Source organism: Rhipicephalus sanguineus, unplaced genomic scaffold, assembly GCF_013339695.2.
Source record: "Rhipicephalus sanguineus isolate Rsan-2018 unplaced genomic scaffold, BIME_Rsan_1.4 Seq379, whole genome shotgun sequence".
In the NCBI taxonomy this organism is placed as follows: domain Eukaryota; kingdom Metazoa; phylum Arthropoda; class Arachnida; order Ixodida; family Ixodidae; genus Rhipicephalus; species Rhipicephalus sanguineus.
Genome location: NW_023615133.1, coordinates 82,000 through 102,677, shown reverse-complemented (window position 1 = coordinate 102,677; position 20,678 = coordinate 82,000). Strand labels below are relative to the sequence as shown.

At 49.8% G+C, this 20,678-nt stretch overlaps 1 protein-coding gene across 2 annotated transcripts; it reads right to left on the bottom strand.

The window, feature by feature from the left end:
• Positions 1 to 2,688: 2,688 nt before the first annotated feature.
• Positions 2,689 to 19,403, bottom strand: LOC119377172 (solute carrier organic anion transporter family member 4C1-like). Of its 2 annotated transcripts, XM_037646756.2 has the most exons (8): positions 19,286 to 19,403; positions 15,884 to 16,054; positions 14,696 to 14,785; positions 13,352 to 13,547; positions 10,680 to 10,827; positions 6,806 to 7,010; positions 5,327 to 5,391; positions 2,689 to 2,751 (listed from the first exon to the last, which is right to left on the bottom strand). In XM_037646756.2, the coding sequence occupies exons 1-7, from the start codon at positions 19,335 to 19,337 to the stop codon at positions 5,384 to 5,386; spliced, it is 870 nt and encodes a 289-aa protein (XP_037502684.1). In that variant the 5' UTR covers positions 19,338 to 19,403; the 3' UTR covers positions 2,689 to 2,751; positions 5,327 to 5,383. The 2 variants fall into 2 exon arrangements, with proteins under 2 accessions (XP_037502684.1, XP_049267505.1); XM_049411548.1 differs by lacking the exon at positions 15,884 to 16,054.
• Between the last annotated feature and the right edge of the window lie 1,275 nt (positions 19,404 to 20,678).

Genomic DNA, 20,678 nt, shown 5'->3' with positions numbered 1-20,678 from the left:
GCTCGTTCTTAACTGCTCGCGCCTCGAGCGCTAGGCATGAGCTGCGCGAGAGGCGCGGCGCGTAAATGGTAAAACGATGATGATGATCGTGATGATGATGATGATGCCGCTACAGATTAACTCCCCCCGCAGAAATGAAGCCGAAATGAAAAACTATGGGGCGTATATACAAGGCTGGTGACGCGAGACAAAATGTCCGTGGACAGTACTAGGTCGTCAACGGTGAAGGACTGTCGGGAACCATTGGGTCTCTGGCGGGCGGCTCTGGGAGAAGCGTAGAGGGCGGGAGTCGCAACGAATGGACGCTGTAGCAGGAGCGAATGCACCCGAGGCCGTGCACGTCGGAGCCGAACCAACAAAAATGACTGGAGGCGATGACAGACGCTACACCGGCAAGATCGGCGAAGGGAACCACTGCGCGCACTCGGTGCACGTTGTCTTCGGCGCGAGACGAAACGCCGTCGTGTACGGTGGAGTGAGCAGAATACGGCCTTGCGACGGAATTGGGGGCTCAGCGCGGAGGATTGCGCTGGGGCACATCGAACGCGCCGGCATGCATGCGGCCCTGCACAGGTTCTGGCATGTCCTGTCGTAAGACACCCAAAACGTCGTAGCATTGTGCGCTGTACGCCTGTGGTGCGATTGGTCATCGTCGGTGTTGTGATCAGCGCGCTTGGATGGTGCTCAGATGTCGTGTGGGCGGCGTCGTGTGTCAAAAGCTCCGGAGGAAACCCGTGGTGCAACCGAGCAAGCGTAGTCTCTGCAGGTTCTGACGGTGCAGCTGCGCTCGGTGAAGCATCTACGGTAGACGGCACATGAGGGCACGTGCGCAGGTCGGAATACTGCACGTCTGCCGTCGTGGCAGGCGTGACATTTGCATGCGGTGCTGCCTTTGATGAAACAGGCATGTCATCCTCAGGCGGTTCCGTCATCGTTGCCGCGTCCCGCATGTTCGGCCGAAGTTGGTGAGGGGCACGCACTGCTGCTGCGGGAGACGTCGAGGGCGATGCGGATCGCTGCTGGCAAGAAACGCAGAGCTCTGAGGTCGATGGAAGGTCACGCTCGGGTATCGTCGACGGCGAAACCTCCGCGAGCGAGGGGCGCACAGCGGGCGAGAGGTTGTCCGTGTCAGCTTCCAGGTCGTGCGGCAAGGTAGCCAGCGTGGAAGCTGAGGTCAGGGTGTCGTGAGCCGGCGAGGACAGGGACGACGGGCGGATGGCGGGCATGCCTGGTGGACCGTCGGCCGAGGGCGTCGAAGCAACGCACCTCGTGGGGGACTGGTGGATGGCAGCAGCAACGACGTCGGGCGCGGAGACCTCGGGCGTGGGAACTTGAACATCGCCGGGCGGGTCGTCCGGCGCGGGAACCGCTGCGCTGGTGGCCGGGCGAGAGGTGGAAAGAGACATGGCCGGGGAAGGTAGGTCGAGGTCATGGGAGGGCTGCGGGCCGGTGGTACCGCTCGCGTTGACGGAGGGGAAACCCGTAACTCACGGGTCCCCGGTAGCGGGCGGTACGTCTCGCCATAGCGAGCCAGCACCGCAGCGCAGAGGTCGTCGTATGGCTGCGGGCTGGATGACGACGCGGCGGACAGATGACGCAGCTCAGCTGGGAGGGCGTCAAGCATGTCGTGCATCAGTGGCTGCGAAGTGACGCCATTCACCGCGAGGCAGGCGTCGAGCTGCCAGAACCACGCTCGTGGGTAGGCCGGGTGAAACGGCGGAACTGGAGGGCAGAGTCGCGGAAGCATGGCAGGAGGCCGCTCGGCGAAAGGCGTGTTCTCCGGGTCACCAATTGTAGCGAGAGAGACGTGAAGGCGGCCGACGTGGCCGTGCCGAAGTCTCGCCACTTTATTAGAAGGCCCTTGTAAGCAGAGCGACAGCGGCTGCCGGCGTCCTGACAGCCAGGAACGTGAGCTCGTTCTTAACTGCTCGCGCCTCGAGCGCTAGGCATGAGCTGCGCGAGAGGCGCGGCGCGTAATGGTAAAACGATGATGATCGTGAATGATGATGATGATGCCGCTACAGGTTTAAAGATGACCCACGTGACCATGGAAAGTATATCCGCTTGCACCTCCAAATTGGGGGGGGGGGGGGCTGCCGAACTACTTACATCAGCTCCAAGGCTACAGTTACAGCGTTGCAAAAGGAAGTCCGTGTGTCGAAACGTCGGCTCCAGCGACGCCCCGTGTTCACGAATTTTACGTTACATCAGCATGGAAGTTTGATTTCATATACGCGCTTTACGCACTGGGCATTATTATTTATTGCAATAGTACAGTTCCATAATTGAGGCCACTGCAAAACGGAGAGCTATGCCACGGAGCGGCCGTGGCTATGCCCTTCAATCTCTAAGCACAAACTGGTGCGCGATCACGTCGCACGCTGTCTCCTTGCAACGGTTGCGTGTGCAATAACGCTCTGCGTACGAAAGCAGCGCTACACGGGAGAAGACTCGGTGCTTCCCCGGCGACCTCGTAGCAGCCTAGCCGTGATAGCCTCGGTCAGTTCCTGCGCAACGCGCGGCTTTTCTTGGCCATGGCGCGCTGGCGGGTGTGGCGTCGGTGGGACACGAGGGACGCGTAGTAGCACATCATGTTAATGGAGAGAGTGACAGCCAGCGCGTAGAAGAGGCCGCGGGACATCCCTTCGTTCTCGTACACGATGCAGTTGCCGCTTTTGCCACACGACTGATGCCAGGACAAGCACGTTTGGTCCAGTATGCCACCGAAGATCACTGGTGCCGGGATGGACCCTGTAAGAAGAACAGATAGGTCTGGTAAACCTTCTAGTCATGCTCCGCACCACCAGACTCGCGCAGTACCACCACGGAATGCATCTTGTAATCAGATCAAGAGAAATCGGACACACCACTGATATTTCTCATACGTATATGCCTTTTATTACGCAGCCCCGCGTGGCGTGGCGTCGCTTCAGCGGTTACGTCAGGCACTATTTGTAAGCGAATAAGGCCGAAATCAGTTTTGCTCGTAACTTAAGCTAGCAAGTAAAACCGATTCGGTCTAGCAGTGGATGCATTAAAATTGGCTGCAGCCACGATCCTTTCTGTTCCACGAAACACTGTACTCGAGAAGGCAAGGGGCTATAGCGCTTCTAGTAGGCAGCCATCTAATGCCAAGGACTAGCGGATATGGAGGAAAGGATGAAGCAAAACCATCATATTACCTCAGCCTGTTCTTTCGTGCGCTTGCCACCCATGCCCCGTTATTACGGCTTACTCCGGACGCCAAATTAATTCGTGAGTGGCGTCCAGAGTAAGCGTGTGTGATCTGAACATGTTTACGGTACTAGCAGGTTCTCTTACAGGAAATAGCATGCAGACACATGCTGGAAAAGGGAGAGCACTGTCACCACGAGAGCAGCATTTTGGGCTTGTTGGTGATCCATGACATCAAAGAAATTGCCCGTTGAAAACACGGACCGTCCGTGTTTTCAACGGGCAATTTGTTTGATGTCACAGACACCATCTCCTCCCACATTTGTACATCCTTACGAATTAGCTCACCTTTAAGCAACAGTTCGTGGCCGAATGTGTTAGAGATGCGACCTGTAGATTGCGTAAATAATCGGACGTATTCGCGCGAAAGCGTACGTAAAAGAAATGCAGACAAGTGAACAGACAAGGGATACCTCTAGAAGAAGTAATTAAAGCGAATCTCATGATCTAGGCTGCCAGACATGCTACAGACGCGCTTGTCCGTACACTCTTGTGAATGGGTCTACTTATTAAGGCGGGAGCCTTATAGGGTTATGAGTAAATGTAAAAAGAAATCCGTTGTCTGCTGAGTGAGCAGGAATGATGCCGAAAGGAGGGACCGATCCCTGAGGTTGGGCACACCTGGTGCGTTGAAGAAGCTTCAATGAGATGGGGGTGGGAGGCGGATAGGTTATTTAGTGGGGTAAGGGTACGCGAAGCGATTAGAAGTGATATGTGATATTTAGTGCATAGTGTGAAGCAAATGTGAATCTAGTTGCGTGAGATGTGTTATCTCCGTAACTTGCGTCCGTGACTTCCGCAAAACTTCAACCTATTTTGTAGTAGTGGCGAATCTATAGGCTACTGATAGCGAACAAGTAATAAGGAGTAACAAGACAATAGAATGAACGTCAAGTGTCTCGTGAGAGCATTGGCTTTCGCATGGCTGTCTTTGGCGCTAGCAAGGCAGTAAATTTTACGCTAACTACAGTTCCGAAGGGCCCCCCTTACCTTTAAGAGGTTATAGTAACGGATGCACAAAGCTGTCCGTTCCTTACCCTTCCGTATGATTGGGGAGGCGCTTTCTCATATATGCCAAATATTGGGACTGCTTGGAGTAGTTTTGTGCACGCGCTTTGTGGGAATATGCGGGCATTCATTCCTGCAGAACAGCAAGCCGGCGACTCGAACATAAACGTCCTCAGTACAAAATATAGCAAGGCAAATATGCTGAGCTATATGAACAACAGAAACAATGTTGCTTGCCTTTTTCCTGGTTAGTATTTTGAAAATGCTAAATCACTCATTTCACGTGGTTTCCCCGCAGTCCTAGAAATTGTTTTCCGAGATTTGCGAGCCACTTCGATAATCGTTTAAGATGTCGGCTGCAATATAACGACTACACACGTGGGCTTGAATTGAAGGGTTCCTGGAAAGGATTTTTTTTCATTTAGATAAGCAGTTAGACTACCTTGAGTAAATCATTCGCACCATAATTTAAAACCAACGTATTCGGCCACGCAAGCTATGGGCGACTTGGTCGCCCTTCTCCCAAACATTTATTTTATTTATTTATTTATTTTTTTTTTATTTTTTCAAATTCGCTCGGGGCTCCTTACGCAATGCTCCGCCAGTAGGTCGTAGATCGCGAAGGACGCGCTCAACGTTAGTTGATCCCCGCATGTTCTCCAGAACAAACGCTTCGGTCGCATGAGTGACGTCAAAAAATAAAATAAAATAAAACAATGCTACGTTCCAAAACCGGGGCGGCTGAAATCTCGGTGCTGCGATTCACTGTGTTCTGTAGCGATGCGCATGTTTGAAACACTAATTATTATGCACTTGACGCAGAGTGCTTGAAACGGTCTCTTAGTGATCCTCGAAACCTACGCCACTGACTCAACGAGTTTGCAAAAGATCGTAAATACCGCTTAAGGGTCCCTTCATGTACTTGTACAGACCCGGAAATCCTTGAACAAGAAATGTCTCTGGAGCAAACGTTGGCATGTCCAGTAGTGGAAACGTTGGCTCCAGCGACATTCCCCTATAACTCTTCAAGCCTCAATTTACTCCTGAGCTTGCGCCTTCTCTGTACAGAGGCAGGCATACTCACCCACAAGGCGTCCGATGACCTGCCTGATGCCGAGCGCCAGCGACCGCTGAGCGGGCTTTACGCACCTGCGTAAGTGCAAATGGAGAATGCATCGCCTCTAAGTGGAACTTTGTCAGCCATACTTAGAACAAAATACGTTCAGCCAGTTTCATGCCGTGAAAACCGCCGGACAGCGAAGCTGTAAGCGCACGAGCGTATGTGAGTGGCACGCGCGAGATCACGTGGTATTGTAAATGTCGTGAATCCGTCGCTAGATTTCAAATATGCGCGCTTACACTTGATTGGGTAACGCGAGATCGCGCGACCTGCCGTCTCAGGGAATGTCGTTTTAGGGAATGCCTCGTGTCACGTGATTTGCACCGGTGCGGCCGGAATCTTGCCAAGTGCGCGCTTCCTGTTAGAGCTGTGCACGGGCCGTATTTCCGAGCCCGAGCCCGCCCGGGCCCGCTGACTTTGTCGAAGGCCCACCCGAGCCCGACGGAGTGCGAACTTCCTGTTACCTACACTACCCTCTCATGCGCCTAGGTGAGAGGGCCCCAGTTTATTACAATTAAGGTAAGCATGTAATTAATGTAATTGATAAAAGTTTGCACTGCTTTTCCGGTAGTTTGTAATGAAAGTCATCATCATCATCGTTTCATTTTATTGATTTATTTATTAATTTCCATTCTCCGGTCACGCGACCTCCTTCACGCCAACTACTACTACTACTACTACTACTACTACTACTACTACTACTACTGTAATGAGGGAGAGAAAGAAGAAGACTTTCCGCGTCTATTATTGCTGTGCGCGCGATCTACCTTCGTGTTCTGCCGGTGCTACCTCAACTGTTTAAGACGTCGCTGTCTCCTAATAAATCGTCGTACGGCATCTGGTGCTGGGTTATCTTAATACTCGCCCCCCCCCCCCCCCCCCCCCGAAAGCTTTCTGCACCTAACGTGGTTTTGCTCGGCTCACCTTTGACCCAGTGACGATGTCTTTGATGACGTCATTATGCGACGTCATAGCAATTACATAGTAACGTCAGTAATTTTTGCGATTTGTGAAGGCATGATGACGTCATATGATGCCGTCATCGCGTGAGAAGGTTTTGCATTACTCGTGTTGTGACGCTCAATTTTTGCGTTTGATGAGGCATCCAAGTCTTTCGCCTTAGAAGCCTTATCACGCTTGCGTACGTACAGAACAGATGCCAACACGACTGGCTACTGTTACCTAATGTATTTACAATGGCCCTGAAGGCCCTCGTGCGAGGGCGTTCCATAAGTGCTCGCCCGGCAAACGGCAGGCGCTTGTTCGTCAGCGCTCGTCCACGTCGTCCGTTTATTCGCGCTTTACCCTCGTTCATTATGAAATTCCAATGAGCCCGAACAACCACCCTTCGCAGTATCTCTGCTTACTGAAGCCACAATGCCAAAGCACGAGCACGTAATGTTTTTTGGCTAAGTTGCAGGTTCCATCTGTCAAAGAGTGTACCTGATTGATGCCGCCGTGGACGGAGCAGCGTTGAGGAAGCACGCGCTGAGCGACAGGAAGACGCCAGCCAGGAACGGGAAGAGCAGAGCGCAGTCGGTTGGGCATCGCGAACGCGTCGCTTGCACGGCTCCAGAAGCAGCCGGTCGGAGCTCACACCGGGAACTTCGCTCATCGTGCCGTTGATGCACGTGCAGCCGCTGTACATCTGCATAGCGTGCGCATCGAGAAGACGACCATTCCACTCCTAAAAATGCTTTGCTAGCGCTATCCACGGTCATGTTCCTTGGTATTGTTAGCTTTGCTGCAATTACTGTTAATCCCAGTTACAGTTATACGTTTTAAAAGCGGAGCTTTATTTGTGAAATTTGCCACGTTTATTGACTGATTGTGGATGCCACTGTCTGACCGAACAGGTTCCACGTTCAAAAATAATTGCAGCAGATGCAATGCGTTCATGCGTAACTTACTTTATGCCGCTTAGAGATGATCAAGTTACCTGCGGGTAAGCACTTGTCTTACGTTTACCGCTGACTTTTGCTTCCCGTTTCTTAAAGGGGCCCTTCAGCACTTTTTCAGCATGATCAGAAAACGGTGCCGATCGGTAGTCGATGCTCCCGAGGGCGTGTGAGCGAAACATTATAGCGCGACACGCGTCCTGAAATTTACGATAAATTCTCAAAGTCGGCTAGAAATCGCTCGCTCTTCTCTAGACAAATGACGCCATAAACCCAAATGACCCCGTCATAAACCCAAAGTCCACGGCCATTGGCTGATTTGACCATCGTGGGCTGCATAGTCACCACGGCCGCCGTGGGATGCCGCCGCGTGCCCGTGCACGCACTCGCTATCACACTGAAAGTAAGCCACGTGTTTGAATAAAAGAAAAGAAAAAGTGCTCAAGGTGATGACGCGGACTGACGAACAGACGTAGCTTCTTACCTCCTTGCCATTCCTCCCCCTGCGTAGCTTTCAGCGCGCTCGCTCGCGCGAAAGGAGAGAAACGCGCTTAAAGCGTGCGGCAAATCCGTGTAACTCCGCTCGTACATAACGGATTCTAAGTTCTTTGCGGCAGCCGATTCGTGAGGCAATAAGAAAGTTATTTGCTGATTACTTGAAAAAGTGTTGCAGGGCCCCCTTTTAAGCTTCGTTTTGTACTTCTTTCCGGTCTACATTTCATTTCCGCTTATAACTCGGCCATTAAGACCTCGCATCACACGCCTCACAGACGGCAGGCGGAAGTTGCCAATCGCGCCGTGCGCATCTGGCGGTGCTATTCTTGACATTGTCGAATTCTGTCATGTTGTCATATTCCGCCGTTGATCATCACACTCATTGGCCCAGAGGTCTGTTACGGCCTCTATGGTTGGCTTAAAATTCCGCCATTACAAAATTTGACAATATGGCGGAATTGACAGCGTCCAGAAGAGCACCCCGGGTGTCGCGTCAAAAACGAAGAAGCGAATGAAAAGGAGTCTTGAGTGTCTCATGTCGACTAAGTGCGCTCCTGATGAGTCACTAGACAGGCATTAGACATGCAAAGCCTAATGTCGTTTAACATTAAGTGTACATCAAATAGTCAAATGACCATGTGCATTTAATTTCTGGTGACTGAAGTGTTCAGACTTTCAGATGCCGTTCCTAATGTCAAAACGCGCATCACAAGAAAGAAGTTAAATAGCCTTAATTGCCACCGTAAAATCAGTTTATCACAATAGACAAGTTCGTCTTTCAGAGACTACAGGCAATAAACAATTTGTCTTGCAATGTACACAAATATCGTGTTTCAGTAGAATGCGTAAATATTTTACATTATCGCCCATGCACCGGCGATCGAAGAATTGCTGACGACCGGAGCAAGATTTATTATATTACCTGCCGTATATTTCGAAGTAAGCATTTCCTTATTTTTAAAATGCATGAGTCGATCGCATATGCAAATATGAAGAGATATGATCAAGTGACACTGCGAACACTCGCTCAGGGGCCCGTGTTGCCCATTTGTCCAGTAGAAGTTAACGAAGGAAAGTGGGGATTATCCGCACGGCGTCGCGAAGGATTTTGGGGGGCGGGGAAGAATTGGAACTGTGGACAATGGGTGACGTACAGAAAAAAAAAAGTTCGTTATTGTTGTGATAAAAATTAGGGACTGTTCTTATGCATGGTTCGTATTCATGGTGCACTTACATATATGTCCAAAACAGAAATTTGTTACGCATCAAAATGACGGTGGACAATATGTTTTTGAATGACATTAGAGCGTCAAATGATTGATATGTCAAAAGTCATTAGACTTTCTTTTTTGAACTTGTCTCACTATTTCATAAGGGACGGCCTCTATGGTTGGCTTAAAATTCCGCCATTACGAAATTTGACAATATGGCGGAATTTGACAGCGTCCAGAAGAGCACCCCGGGTGTCGCGTCAAAAACGAAGAAGCGAAAGAGCTTCGCTGTATCCCAACAAAGCACGTTAGTTCAGCCGCGTATTTATACCTAGCGTTTGTCCGAAAACTAATGTCACTGAGTTGATTAAAAAAGATGTATTGATCAGATCAGTACAACACAATTAAAGGTTTCAAAATAGGCTCCTCCTGCGACGATGAATTGCTTCTAGTGAGATTTCCAGGCTTCAAAGGCGTCACGCTAGGCCTCCTCCGGAATGTCCCTTAAAGCCTTGGTGCAAGCCTCTGACTTTGTCAACTGTCCCGAAATGATGTCATTGGTATAGTAGTCTTTCGGCGCAGAAAGAAAAGGAAGTCTGGAGGAGTCATGTCAGGACTTTAGGACAGCTAGGGAACTCTTGGAACATTTGAATCGACAAGGAAGGTGGTCACGATGGTGGTGGTGTGGACTGGCGCGTTGTCATCGGTGATGGTCGTCGACGGCCGTCCAGGGAGGGCCTCACCGCTGGTCTCCTTACGACCTTCTAAAAAGGCCTTATGCCACCGGTACACTTGACGTTATTATAGCAATTATCCCTAAGGCCCTTTATCACAGGAGAAGTTTCCACTCCCGAATTGCCGAGTTTTACACTAAACTTGATGGAAATCCTTTGATCCAACGAGCGCTGCATTGTGGCTTTCACGGGAAACTAAATCGAGTTTCACGGACAAGTCTCTTCTTACTCTCCACATGGTAGCAGACGACAGTGCTACTGCGCATGCGTAGGCTAACTTCCCCCTCCACCAATATGAACCAGTTCAAGCGTGTGTGAGGTACAGACGCTTTACAATATAATCACTGACATTACTGTTAGGACAAACCCTGTATGTACTTGAAATAGTCGCAATGTCCAGATATAACGGATTGCTGAAACGAGAATGTCGAAGATACGAAGATTACTGCTCACACACGCTGAAAAATTCTACATTCTCAAGTCTGCTGCTTTGTCGCATGTCTGATATTCTTGCACGCAAGCCTATGATAGGTCTCACACCTTCTCGAATGTTATCTGTCAGCCCCATCACTGACTCCTTGCGCGACTCGTAGCAGTGCACATGCATTGCAGACTTTACGCATTCCAAGTGATCCCACTGTAGTGTTCGATGACGCACGTATAAAGGGGAGACGCTTTTCCGCATTGGATTCAGACGACTTTCGCTCGCGTGCTCGCTACACTCGTGCTTCATTGGTTTTACACTGCTGGGTAAACGTTTGCCGAATAACGAGTAGAATCGTTACTCGCTTGACTGCTGCATTCTTCGCCATTACAACGTACCAGCTAGACAACAATACATTGGATCAAATAGAATGTAAATGCAGGGAGAATGGGGAAGCACTGTTGCTTAGTGTTTCCTTCTTTTATATTTTCCGCTACCTTATGCTGTACTAAATGTCTCCAAGATTGCTCTCGAGCTTATGAGAGAGACATTTACCTTAAGGTCTTTGACCTGAAGATCCCTGTGACAGCCCGCCAAGCAAGGAGACAGGTAGACCACGCCATCAGCGCCGCATATCGGGTTCAAGAGGCTGGCCGTGCAGTTGCAGTCGGCGTTGCAATGCCAACTGAAGCTCGACGTCACTCTGCAACAAAGCGAAATACTTGAGGCGCAAGTAATAGTTCATGTATTTAACTGCGCCTAAGTGTAATCAGTGTAAGGAACGCTCATTGCCGAAAATATCGTATCTGCGGAAGAAGACACCTCTCAGGCAGTCCACATGTTCATAGGTTGCAGCACTCAACACCGCGGGCAAAGTGATAGCTATGCTATGCGTTGAAACGTCGGAACATGTTTCTCAGAATGCTAAATGTATTGACTTTTTTTCAGCGTGAATAACATTGCTCAGATCATTCGCCGAGTTATTCTCGCTACACATAACTCGGCTGTCAAGGCTGGGCTACTATTCTGGACACTCAAATTCCGGCATATTTTCAAATTTTGTACTCGCGGCATTTCTCGTCAAACATAGCTGCCCTCTGGTTAGTAGCCCTCTGGATCTAGGAGATTTCACAAGATGGCGAATTTCACAAGATGGCGTCATTGGACAGTGTCGAAAATAGCAGAACCCGCTCGCGAACCGCTGCTAATTGTACACGCTCTTGAGTCCGCATGCAGGCGCACGTGACCGACCACCCAGTGCATTTCAACACTACCGAATGGCGCTCTCATCCGTGCTTCCGCGGTGATGTACGCAGCGGAAAACAGGGTCCACATACGGCCCCGTTTGTAGAATGGCGTGAACGCGTGTTGTCGCACTGAACAGGCATGTACTTTTGCTGCAGCGTTGTCTTGAGCTTCATGCCGTGCGATGCTACTACCAACTAATTTTTGCGAGGCACACGAATGTCCGAGTTGTCGAGCCTGCTTTCATGCCCATAGGCATGCACAGGGTTCCCCACAGGATGGAGGGGGAGGGGTGTCAAGGAAAACCAATACAGCTATGACAAGCGACACTAAAAATAAATATCCACCATCAACAGATGCGATTCTAACCGAGCCTTTTGAGGGGGAAGCAGGCATTCTAACCCTGCACAACTTTGTCGGAGCAATTTAGAAGAACTTGTTGCTGGGCGAGTTGGTGCATCTTAACACAAAAGGGATAACTGCGCTACCTGACACACACGTACAAACCGGACACACACACAGGCGCAGACTTGGTTGGCAAGTCTGCGCCTGTGTGTGTGTCTGGTTGGTACATGTGTATCAGGTAGCGCAGTTATCCCTTTCGGCGGAGCCACGCGCAACTCTTAAAGGGACACTAAAGGCAAATAACAATTTATGTCAGAGTGAAAGCCCAATGTATGACAACTTCTAAAACGGCAATATTATCAACAGCAGTGCCCTACTTACCGAGAAATTAAGCTAAATGCATCACATGATGAGCGCCACGAGTGGGACATTTTCGAAGTGATCCCGATGACGTAGGGAAGTCGGCCTACAATAAATCACTAGTAATCAAACTAGCAGCAGTAAAAAAACATTCCGAGCATCAAAAGACGTAATAAAATGCTGTTTGTTCGTTTCCGCTTCATTCATGGAAAACAAAACCTCCGTGGCGTTGCCATGGGGAACGGCGCGCGTGGTTCAAAGGTTTCGTTTTCGCTTAACTGTGCCTCGCCCGTCTCAGTGGTAGTTTCGGGATCGCGTACTGCCGTGCGTGTTTTGCGCGCTCGTGAAAGTCGCTCTGACAGAAAGTTCGACAAAATGCCGCATGCGTGTGATATTGCCGGATGCCCGAATGGTGCACAACGCCAGTGCTGCAGCAAGGAAACCGGTGTGTCTTTTCACTGGGTGCCGCGGAATGAACCCTTACGCTCGAAGTGGCTTAGTGTCATGCCATTACGCCAGTGTGCTAAACAGTCAAAACCTCTGCGTGTGTGCTCGCTGCACTTTCGTACTGAGGATTACGAGACCAACCGCAACTTGGTGACGGCTTTGAATGTGCCCATCCGAGCAAGTCTTTGCCGCAGCGCCGTTGTTGCTACTGTGGGTCCCGCTACTTCCGCTCGGCTGCTACTAGTGTCGGCGGCCGCGCAGTAAAAGCGGGCAACGTTGGGCACGGCAGCAGTGACGTATGAGAGTCGTATTTTCAGGCGGGAGATTTGAAGCGCGCTAACGCGATGCGGACCACTAAAAACGTGATTTTAATTCAAAATAAGCACTTCCTTGGCACAAAAGCAGCACTACGAGGTTTCTGGACCGCTATTTCAACAATCAACCTCGACTTAATATTTGCCTTTAGTGTCCCTTTAAAGGACGAAACATTGCAATCTACCGATCGCAGCGCCACAGGCGGCTTGACCCTGTTTGGGCTTCACTTTTTGAAGTTCGTTCCGAGCACTCCCCTGTTTTAGCACACTCTAGTTCAGTATATTTGAAGTGTAAGGTGCGACGACGACAACGGACAAAGGGGAGACTACACATACATGGAGCGCGCAAAAAGTATGAAACAATCGCGTAAGTTTCAAAACATTGTGGCGCGGCCTGCTACGTATGGTAGTAACAGTTTTTATCGGTGAAACTCAGTCACATCAAACGTAGAGGATTAAGCGCTTGTCAATACGGTCGTTCTCGAATGTGCGCTGTGACCACGCCGGCAAACTCACACTTCGCCTACAAAACCATCCGGCGTGGCGTAAATGCCCTGTGGGCAGCTGAACGTGAAGATGAGCACGCCGAACCAGGAGAAGCAGCAGTTGTACATGCAGAGGCGCATGATGCCCTCGTAGTCCAGGTTCCAGCGGCTCACTAGCGCTCCACCGATGATGGCGCCGAAACCTCCACCGACGAGCACGATGGGCCCTGCGGGGAAAGATCAGCTCGAGTTAGCTTGGTTGAGTTATCTCGACATATTCGTTTATCGGCGCAGATGATGGCAAGTTCACTGCGACCGAATCGATGATTTACGATGCGTTGCGGTCACGTTAGTTCATTAGTGCATTCTTGGCGTAATTGTAGGTAAGCCTATGCTTAATTTCTATTATGTTAGCCCTGGATACACGCATTTGGCGTACCACGTACTAACAAATGGAGCGTTACCTGCGCTAACGGTCGCTACTAGTTTTTTTTTTTTTTAAATGCCGGTATTACCCACTGTGCACACTTAAAGGGGGTATGAGCCACCGCTCGGACTTGAGAAAACATCTTGCGAATAGCAGATACTGGTATGAACATCTCAGCCAAATCTGCAGTAGTGCGCGGCAGGCAGAGTTTAGAAGCGGAACGCAAAGTTGGCATTTTCGCAGGCGTCCTTTTTTCATACAGAAACCCGTCCTCGCTGGCTTCGGAGCCTCCGGCGCCCACTGTTTGACGTCGAACAGGAGATAGCATACCATTGGCCAATAACCGACATATACCAAGTGCGGCGTTTGGATCAGATGCGATTCTTCCCACGGGGTGCCGCGACGTGCCGGCGCCGAGCTCCACAGTCGGCAGCGAGCATGATAGTAAGCCACACTCGCACACAAATAACGGGAGCGAGCGACCGCGTTTCATCGCGCGCGCTCACGGTCATGATGCGCCCTGACGTAAATTCTTTCCCCCGTGCCATCCCTCCCTGCTTACCTCCCAGCGCGCTCCGGACTGCGAACTCGTGAAACGGAGGCAACACGTCAACAACGGGCTGTCGCCACTACTCAGGGCAGCGAGGGCCGCCGGCGCCCGGCCCCCGCTTCGCGAGCTGGCAAAGCTGAGTCTTCGGCACGGCGACGTCTATACGCGCGAGTCTATATGATTGACTAGCGAGATCACGTGATGTCGTGAATCCACGGCTAGATTGGAAATAGGCGATCACGCGACCTGACGGCTCAGCCAATGGCACGTACCCGCTAGGAGCTTTCTGCCGACGCAGGCTGCGACTACTACTACACTATATACTGCACAGGCTAGCCTGAGACGGCTTCGATGTAAAAACGTGTAAAAACGACATCCTTGAGTGAGCCACTACTTACCGACCATGTAGGCAATCCTGGCAGACGGCAGACCCAGCTGCGACTCGAAGAACTTCGTCAACATTGCGGTAAGGCCCGTGCTGAACATTTCTGCGACAAAAAATAGTTTCAACGCAGACATTTCGTCCTTTTTGCAACCCCGTGCCGACGTCCATGGGTTCGTTGAATGGCAGTGCATCTACAATCAAACAGAACACGCGAGAGAGGTTCGCATATTTTGTTGCACTATCTTGGAGATCGGCATCATAGAGCGATGTGTAGTCGACGCTGCAGGCGCTATATACACCAGCGCAGAGAAACTCTAGGATTCAATTCACAAGGCCTGTTGTACGTAAGCGTTCATTCTCACTGGCCAACCGCATTCGCTGATGATATAGGCCCCGCATCAGTAATTGGCTGAAATTTTGTCTTACGAAAAATTCCATGTTCTCTTTGCGAATACGGGTCAATACAATAAGACAAAACCGAAACGCATTCGTACTGATGAGATCCGTAATTTAGCCACTTCGTTTTTGCCAACACGGTTTGTGGTTGAGAGCATTTTATCCAACATTGCTCGAAATTGAGACGTCACCACGCACTTTTGCAGAATGCCGGTGCTCCCGTCGCTTTCGTGTTCTTCGTGAGAACTTTAATTAAACGATAACAGAGAAATAGAGGCGAAATCTTGTACACGTTTGAATGAGTGAATGAATGAACTAGTTAATTATTTAATGATAAATTGATTTCGATATGTTTACGGAACGTTCCCAAAAAATCTTAGCAACGCCGCTCGTTCTGGGCTCATAGAAGTGAATACAAACAGCATTGCAACTCAGGTTAACAGGTAATGTAATTTGCAAGTACAGATTCTAATATACTATTAGCACGAAATTAATAAATTTGTTAATACATTGATAAATTATTTAGGTTTGTCTGTTGGCTATGGGCTTGTATTTCAAACTTAGTTTTCCAATAACGTGATCAGTCAGAAGAAAGCCGTTCGACGACGAACACATCCAGGCGGTTTCTCAACAAGCGCTCGAGCTGAAACAAAATGCTCGAAAGTCGAACAAGGACTGTTACAAGACTTCCTCCCTGGTTTGGCTATACTGAGGTTTGGTGATGCTGAGATTGCTATTCGAACGGAGAAGACGGGACTGCAAAACTCGAGGCACTTTTGCGACCGATCTCAAGTGGCCCACTCACGGCTGAACGAAAATGAGCCGCAGAGAAACAGGAAGGGCACGTTGGTCAGGAGCCGGCGTATCGCCTTGGGCATGTCGGTGATGCGTTGGCCGAACTCGCTCGTCGGCATCATGCTGATGACCGAGACGGCCGTTTGGTCATTTCTCTTTTCGGCACGTGCCGCGTCGTAGCCTGGAACGTGAGAGCACATCACGTCAACGACTGGGAGCGAGATGCTTGAATAGAGGATACAACTTCCAGCCCGAAATTCGCAACGCATTTGATAGTAAGTGGATCTCCTCATCAGTAGGCCGCATTCAGTTATGATATGGTAGAAAGCTGTGCGAGTTAGAATGATTGATACCCCCTCCCCCCCCCCCCCTCTCCAATCATGGCGTACACGTTTGTGAACACGACTTGTTGTTTTTAAATGCGAAGCATTTCTTAGCGCACTTCTGCGACTTTGACCGTATCTATCTATCTATCTATCTATCTATCTATCTATCTATCTATCTATCTATCTATCTATCTATCTATCTATCTATCTATCTATCTATCTATCTATCTATCTATCTATCTATCTATCTATCTATCTATCTAGCCGCCTACGACTTCGTGCTCTCCTGGTCGCTTGGTTAATCGAATGTGCACCAAAATTGGTATGGCGTAACATGACTGTATGACGAACATAAATGACAAGTCATAACATGAAAATCATGACACGAATGTCATGTACAGCATGATTTACATGCTACGCTCATGGTGCGCTGGCGGCCGTTTCGCTAGCTTGATATACACCAAAATTGGTATCTTGTGACGTGACTGTGTGACGAACATAATAACACGAGTTAACATGAAATCATGACACGCATGTCATGTACAGCATGACTTACGTGCCACGCTCATGGTGCGCTGGCGGGCCGTTTCGCTAGCTTGATATGCACCAATATTGGTCTCTTCCGACGTGACCGTGTGACGAAGTTAAATAACACGAGTTATCATGAAAATCATGACACCATGTCATGTACAGCATGACTTACGTGCCACGCTCATGGGGCGCTGGCGGCCGTTTTCGCTAGATTGATATATACACCAAAATTGGTATCTTGCGACGTGACCGTGTGACGAACATAAATAACACGAGTTAACATGAAATCATGACACGCATGTCATGTACAGCATGACTTACGTGCCACGCTCATGGTGCGCTAGGCGGCCGTTTCGCTAGCTTTATATACACCAAAATTGGCATCTTGCGATGTGACCGTGTAACGAACATAAATAACACGAGTTATCATGAAAATCATGACACGCATGTCATGTACAGCATGACCTTACGTGCGACGCTCATTGGGCGCTGGCGGCCGTTTCGCTACATTGATATGCACCGAAATTGGTATCTTGCGACGTGACCGTGTGACGAACATAAATAACACGAGTTATCATGAAAATCATGACACGCATGGCATGTACAGCATGACTTACGTGCCACGCTCATGGGGCGCTGGCGGCCGTTTCGCTAGATTGATATGCACCGAAATTGGGTATCTTGCGACGTGACCGTGTGACGAACATAATAACACGAGTTTATCATGAAATCATGACACGCATGTCGTGTACAGCATGACTACGTGCCACGCTCATGGTGCGCTGGCAGCCGTTTCGCTAGCTTGATATACAGCAATATTGGTCTCTTCCGACGTGACCGTGTGGACGAACATAAATAGCACGAGTTATCATGAAAATCATGACACGCATGTCATGTACAGCATGACTTACGTGCCACGCTCCATGCGGCGCTGGCGACCGTTTCGCTAGATTTATATACACCAAAATTGGTATCTTGCGACGTGACCATGTGACGAACATAAATAACACGAGTTAACATGAAAATCATGACACGCATGTCATGTACAGCATGACTTACGTGCCACGCTCATGGTGCCCTGGCGGCCGTTTCTCTAGGTTGATCGACCCCCAAGTTGGTATTGCGCGACGTTACTGTGTGACGAACATAAATAATAGGAGTTATTTCGATTGCTGTCTAACGGTGTCAAAAACCGAGATGCATGCATCGACGTGCGGTTCAAGAGAGTTGCCTGTTCGGAAAGTTGGTACACGGTTACACTCGAAAAAAAGCCACTAAGAAGTGGAAATAGGGAAACAAACTGAGAAGCAGAAAGCAGAGGCAGCGACAAAGAGACGGCTTGACATCGATTGACATACGGCCCGGCCACGGTGGTCTAGTGGTTGTGACCCTCGACTGCTGACCCGGAGGTCGCGGGGTCAAATCCCGGCCGCGGCGGCTGCATTTTCAATGGAGGCGAAAATGTCTGAGGCCCGTGTACTTAGATTTAGTTGCACGTTAAAGAACCCCAGGTGGTCGGAATTTCCGAAGCCCTCCACTACGGCGTCTCTCATAATCATATCGTGGTTTTGGGACGTTAAGCCCCAGATAATATTATTATTATATCGATTGACATACGGGCTTACAGCTATTTTGTCTTTCCTAGCATGTCACAAATCACACAATGCAGCGTGTGGCCACAGGATGCCATGTTATGGAGGGCGGCTCCTATGTTCGACCTAACGCTCGGCACGCTACTTTCCAGTATTAATATCGTACGAGTAATAGTACAGACGCAGAGCGACACACAGCGAAGCTGCTTCGCACGTTCGTTCTTCACCCCACGTCCGTATGTCAATTCTACGCGACGTCTCTTTCTATGCCTCTTGCACTCGTTTGCCGCAGCGTGGTATGTATGGCGTCCGCGAGATCATTTAAAAGCGAAAGGGACGTAGAATGCTTCCTAAGACGGGCTATAAGCCGATTTGAAATGGACAACGGGCGTAGAAAACCGAAGCGAAAGTAAGACGGGAAATGCGTGCCTAGAATTCACTTCTATATTACACAGCAGCAGCACGACCCGCAAGGCCAGGAGATATTCACAAAGAAAGTTTACTGGTTTTTGGACGCGATTTATGAAAACGTTGCACGGTAGAGGGCGGGGCATCTATCGATACACTGCGCAGTGACTGTTGTCGCTAAACCTTGTTTTCAAATTGCCGCGTAATCAGCCATTGTAAACAGAAACACGCGAGGAATCGTCGAGCCACAAGATGTATAATCAACGAAGGGGCCGCACGTGTCGGCACACCTGTTGCTTTGTCGCAAAAAGTAACGTTCCTAAACTCGATGGCGCGATTGAACGCGTCAGATAACTCAAGAAGGCTTGTAAAATAAGCAGGATTTTTCAACAAATTTCCGTTGCCAGTGCGCTTCCGTTTGTAGTTTCCTTTGTGCCTCACTAACTTACCTTCGTCAGTCGCGCCCAAAAACATTATTATTTTTTCGAACTAGCCCAAGAAATACCGCTCGCAAAGAAAGTTTTGTCTTGACACACGCCGCTACCGCGGCCTTACCGGGCAGGTACTTCGGGAACGAGCAGGCCATCACGCCGAGGGTGAGGCCCATGGCAGCGGTCACCAGGGAACCGAGCCACCATGCGCCGACCCACGCAGGGCTCTTGGGGGTAAGGCCCATGCTGTAAAAATGCAAATATTGCGGTTCTAATCTATAGTATCTACAGTGAAAACCCCGCCAAAAATGTCCTTACCCTGACAGCGCGTAGGCTTGGGCGTGTTGGTAATCTATTTTTTTTTTTTCGTAGCGTGCTAGTTAACAGTGGACGATACGGACACAGCGCTGTGTCCGTGTCGTTCTTCCGTCTTATGTTTAATAACTAGTGCGTTAAGAAAGTCAAATGCCTTTTTAATTCTTTAAAAAAGTGGCTCGCTGTTAGCAAACATCCTCTCGACTCCCTTGAGTGTCACCTCGAGAATAGCTGATGATGCCGAGGCGCGTGTTGTGAGACAATTTACCCTCACGCACGATGTGTCCGATTGCCCTTAAGCCCGAACCAAGTTTGTTCTAGTAACGTTGGCCCGAACCGCACGTACGCTCCCAAACGCGCACGGGGCGCGCGTCAGCGCGCGCAGCCCGGGCGTCTCCGGCGAGTTATGGCGGTTTCCACCCACACACTACGCGCGAAGGCGCACGCGAAGCGCGCGCTTCCTCATACGTGCAAGACATTGTTTCGTACAAAATTACTGATAGTTCATCAGAATACTGACCTTTTTTATTGTTAGATGCATGCAAAAGTAAATAAGAACTAGAATTTTTCACATGATGTGTATCATCATTCGTCGGTCAAGCCGGTGCCGGTAACAGCCATGCCACAGTTGCGTATTTGCAGGGCTCCAAGCGCTTTCGAGCGCGCGCCGTCTCAAGGTCGACATCAGTCGCCGCGAACACTCGCGTACCGCGCGCGCTTTGCCGCGCTTGCTTCATCTGCGCATGCGCGGCCTCCGGAGCGCGTACAGCCAACGTACAGCGCGCGGTCGGCCAGCGTACGTGTAGATCGGGCTTTATACAACCGCGCGGCCACTTCAGTTTGTATATGGCACTGGCGTTAGCGGTACAATGTAAAAGCCTGCTGTGCAACACATAACAGTTTTGTCGTATAGTAAAAAAAAGAAACTGCCGCGACTGTTATGGTGCTTTCATATTGGGTGTTTGTCCATTGCGGTGGTATAGTACATTGTTTCGGTCTAGGCTGCCGAACGAACGCCGCGGGTTCGATACCGGCCACCGACGAGGCCCATGGGACCGTGCAATCTCAGTGCACGTTAAAAAGACACATCAGATTGTCGAAATTTCCGGAGCTCTTCGTACGGAGTTCCTCATGGTCATATTATGGCTCTGGTAAGTGAAACCCCCGAAATTATTATAGATTATCCAGTTTGGTGCTGTCGA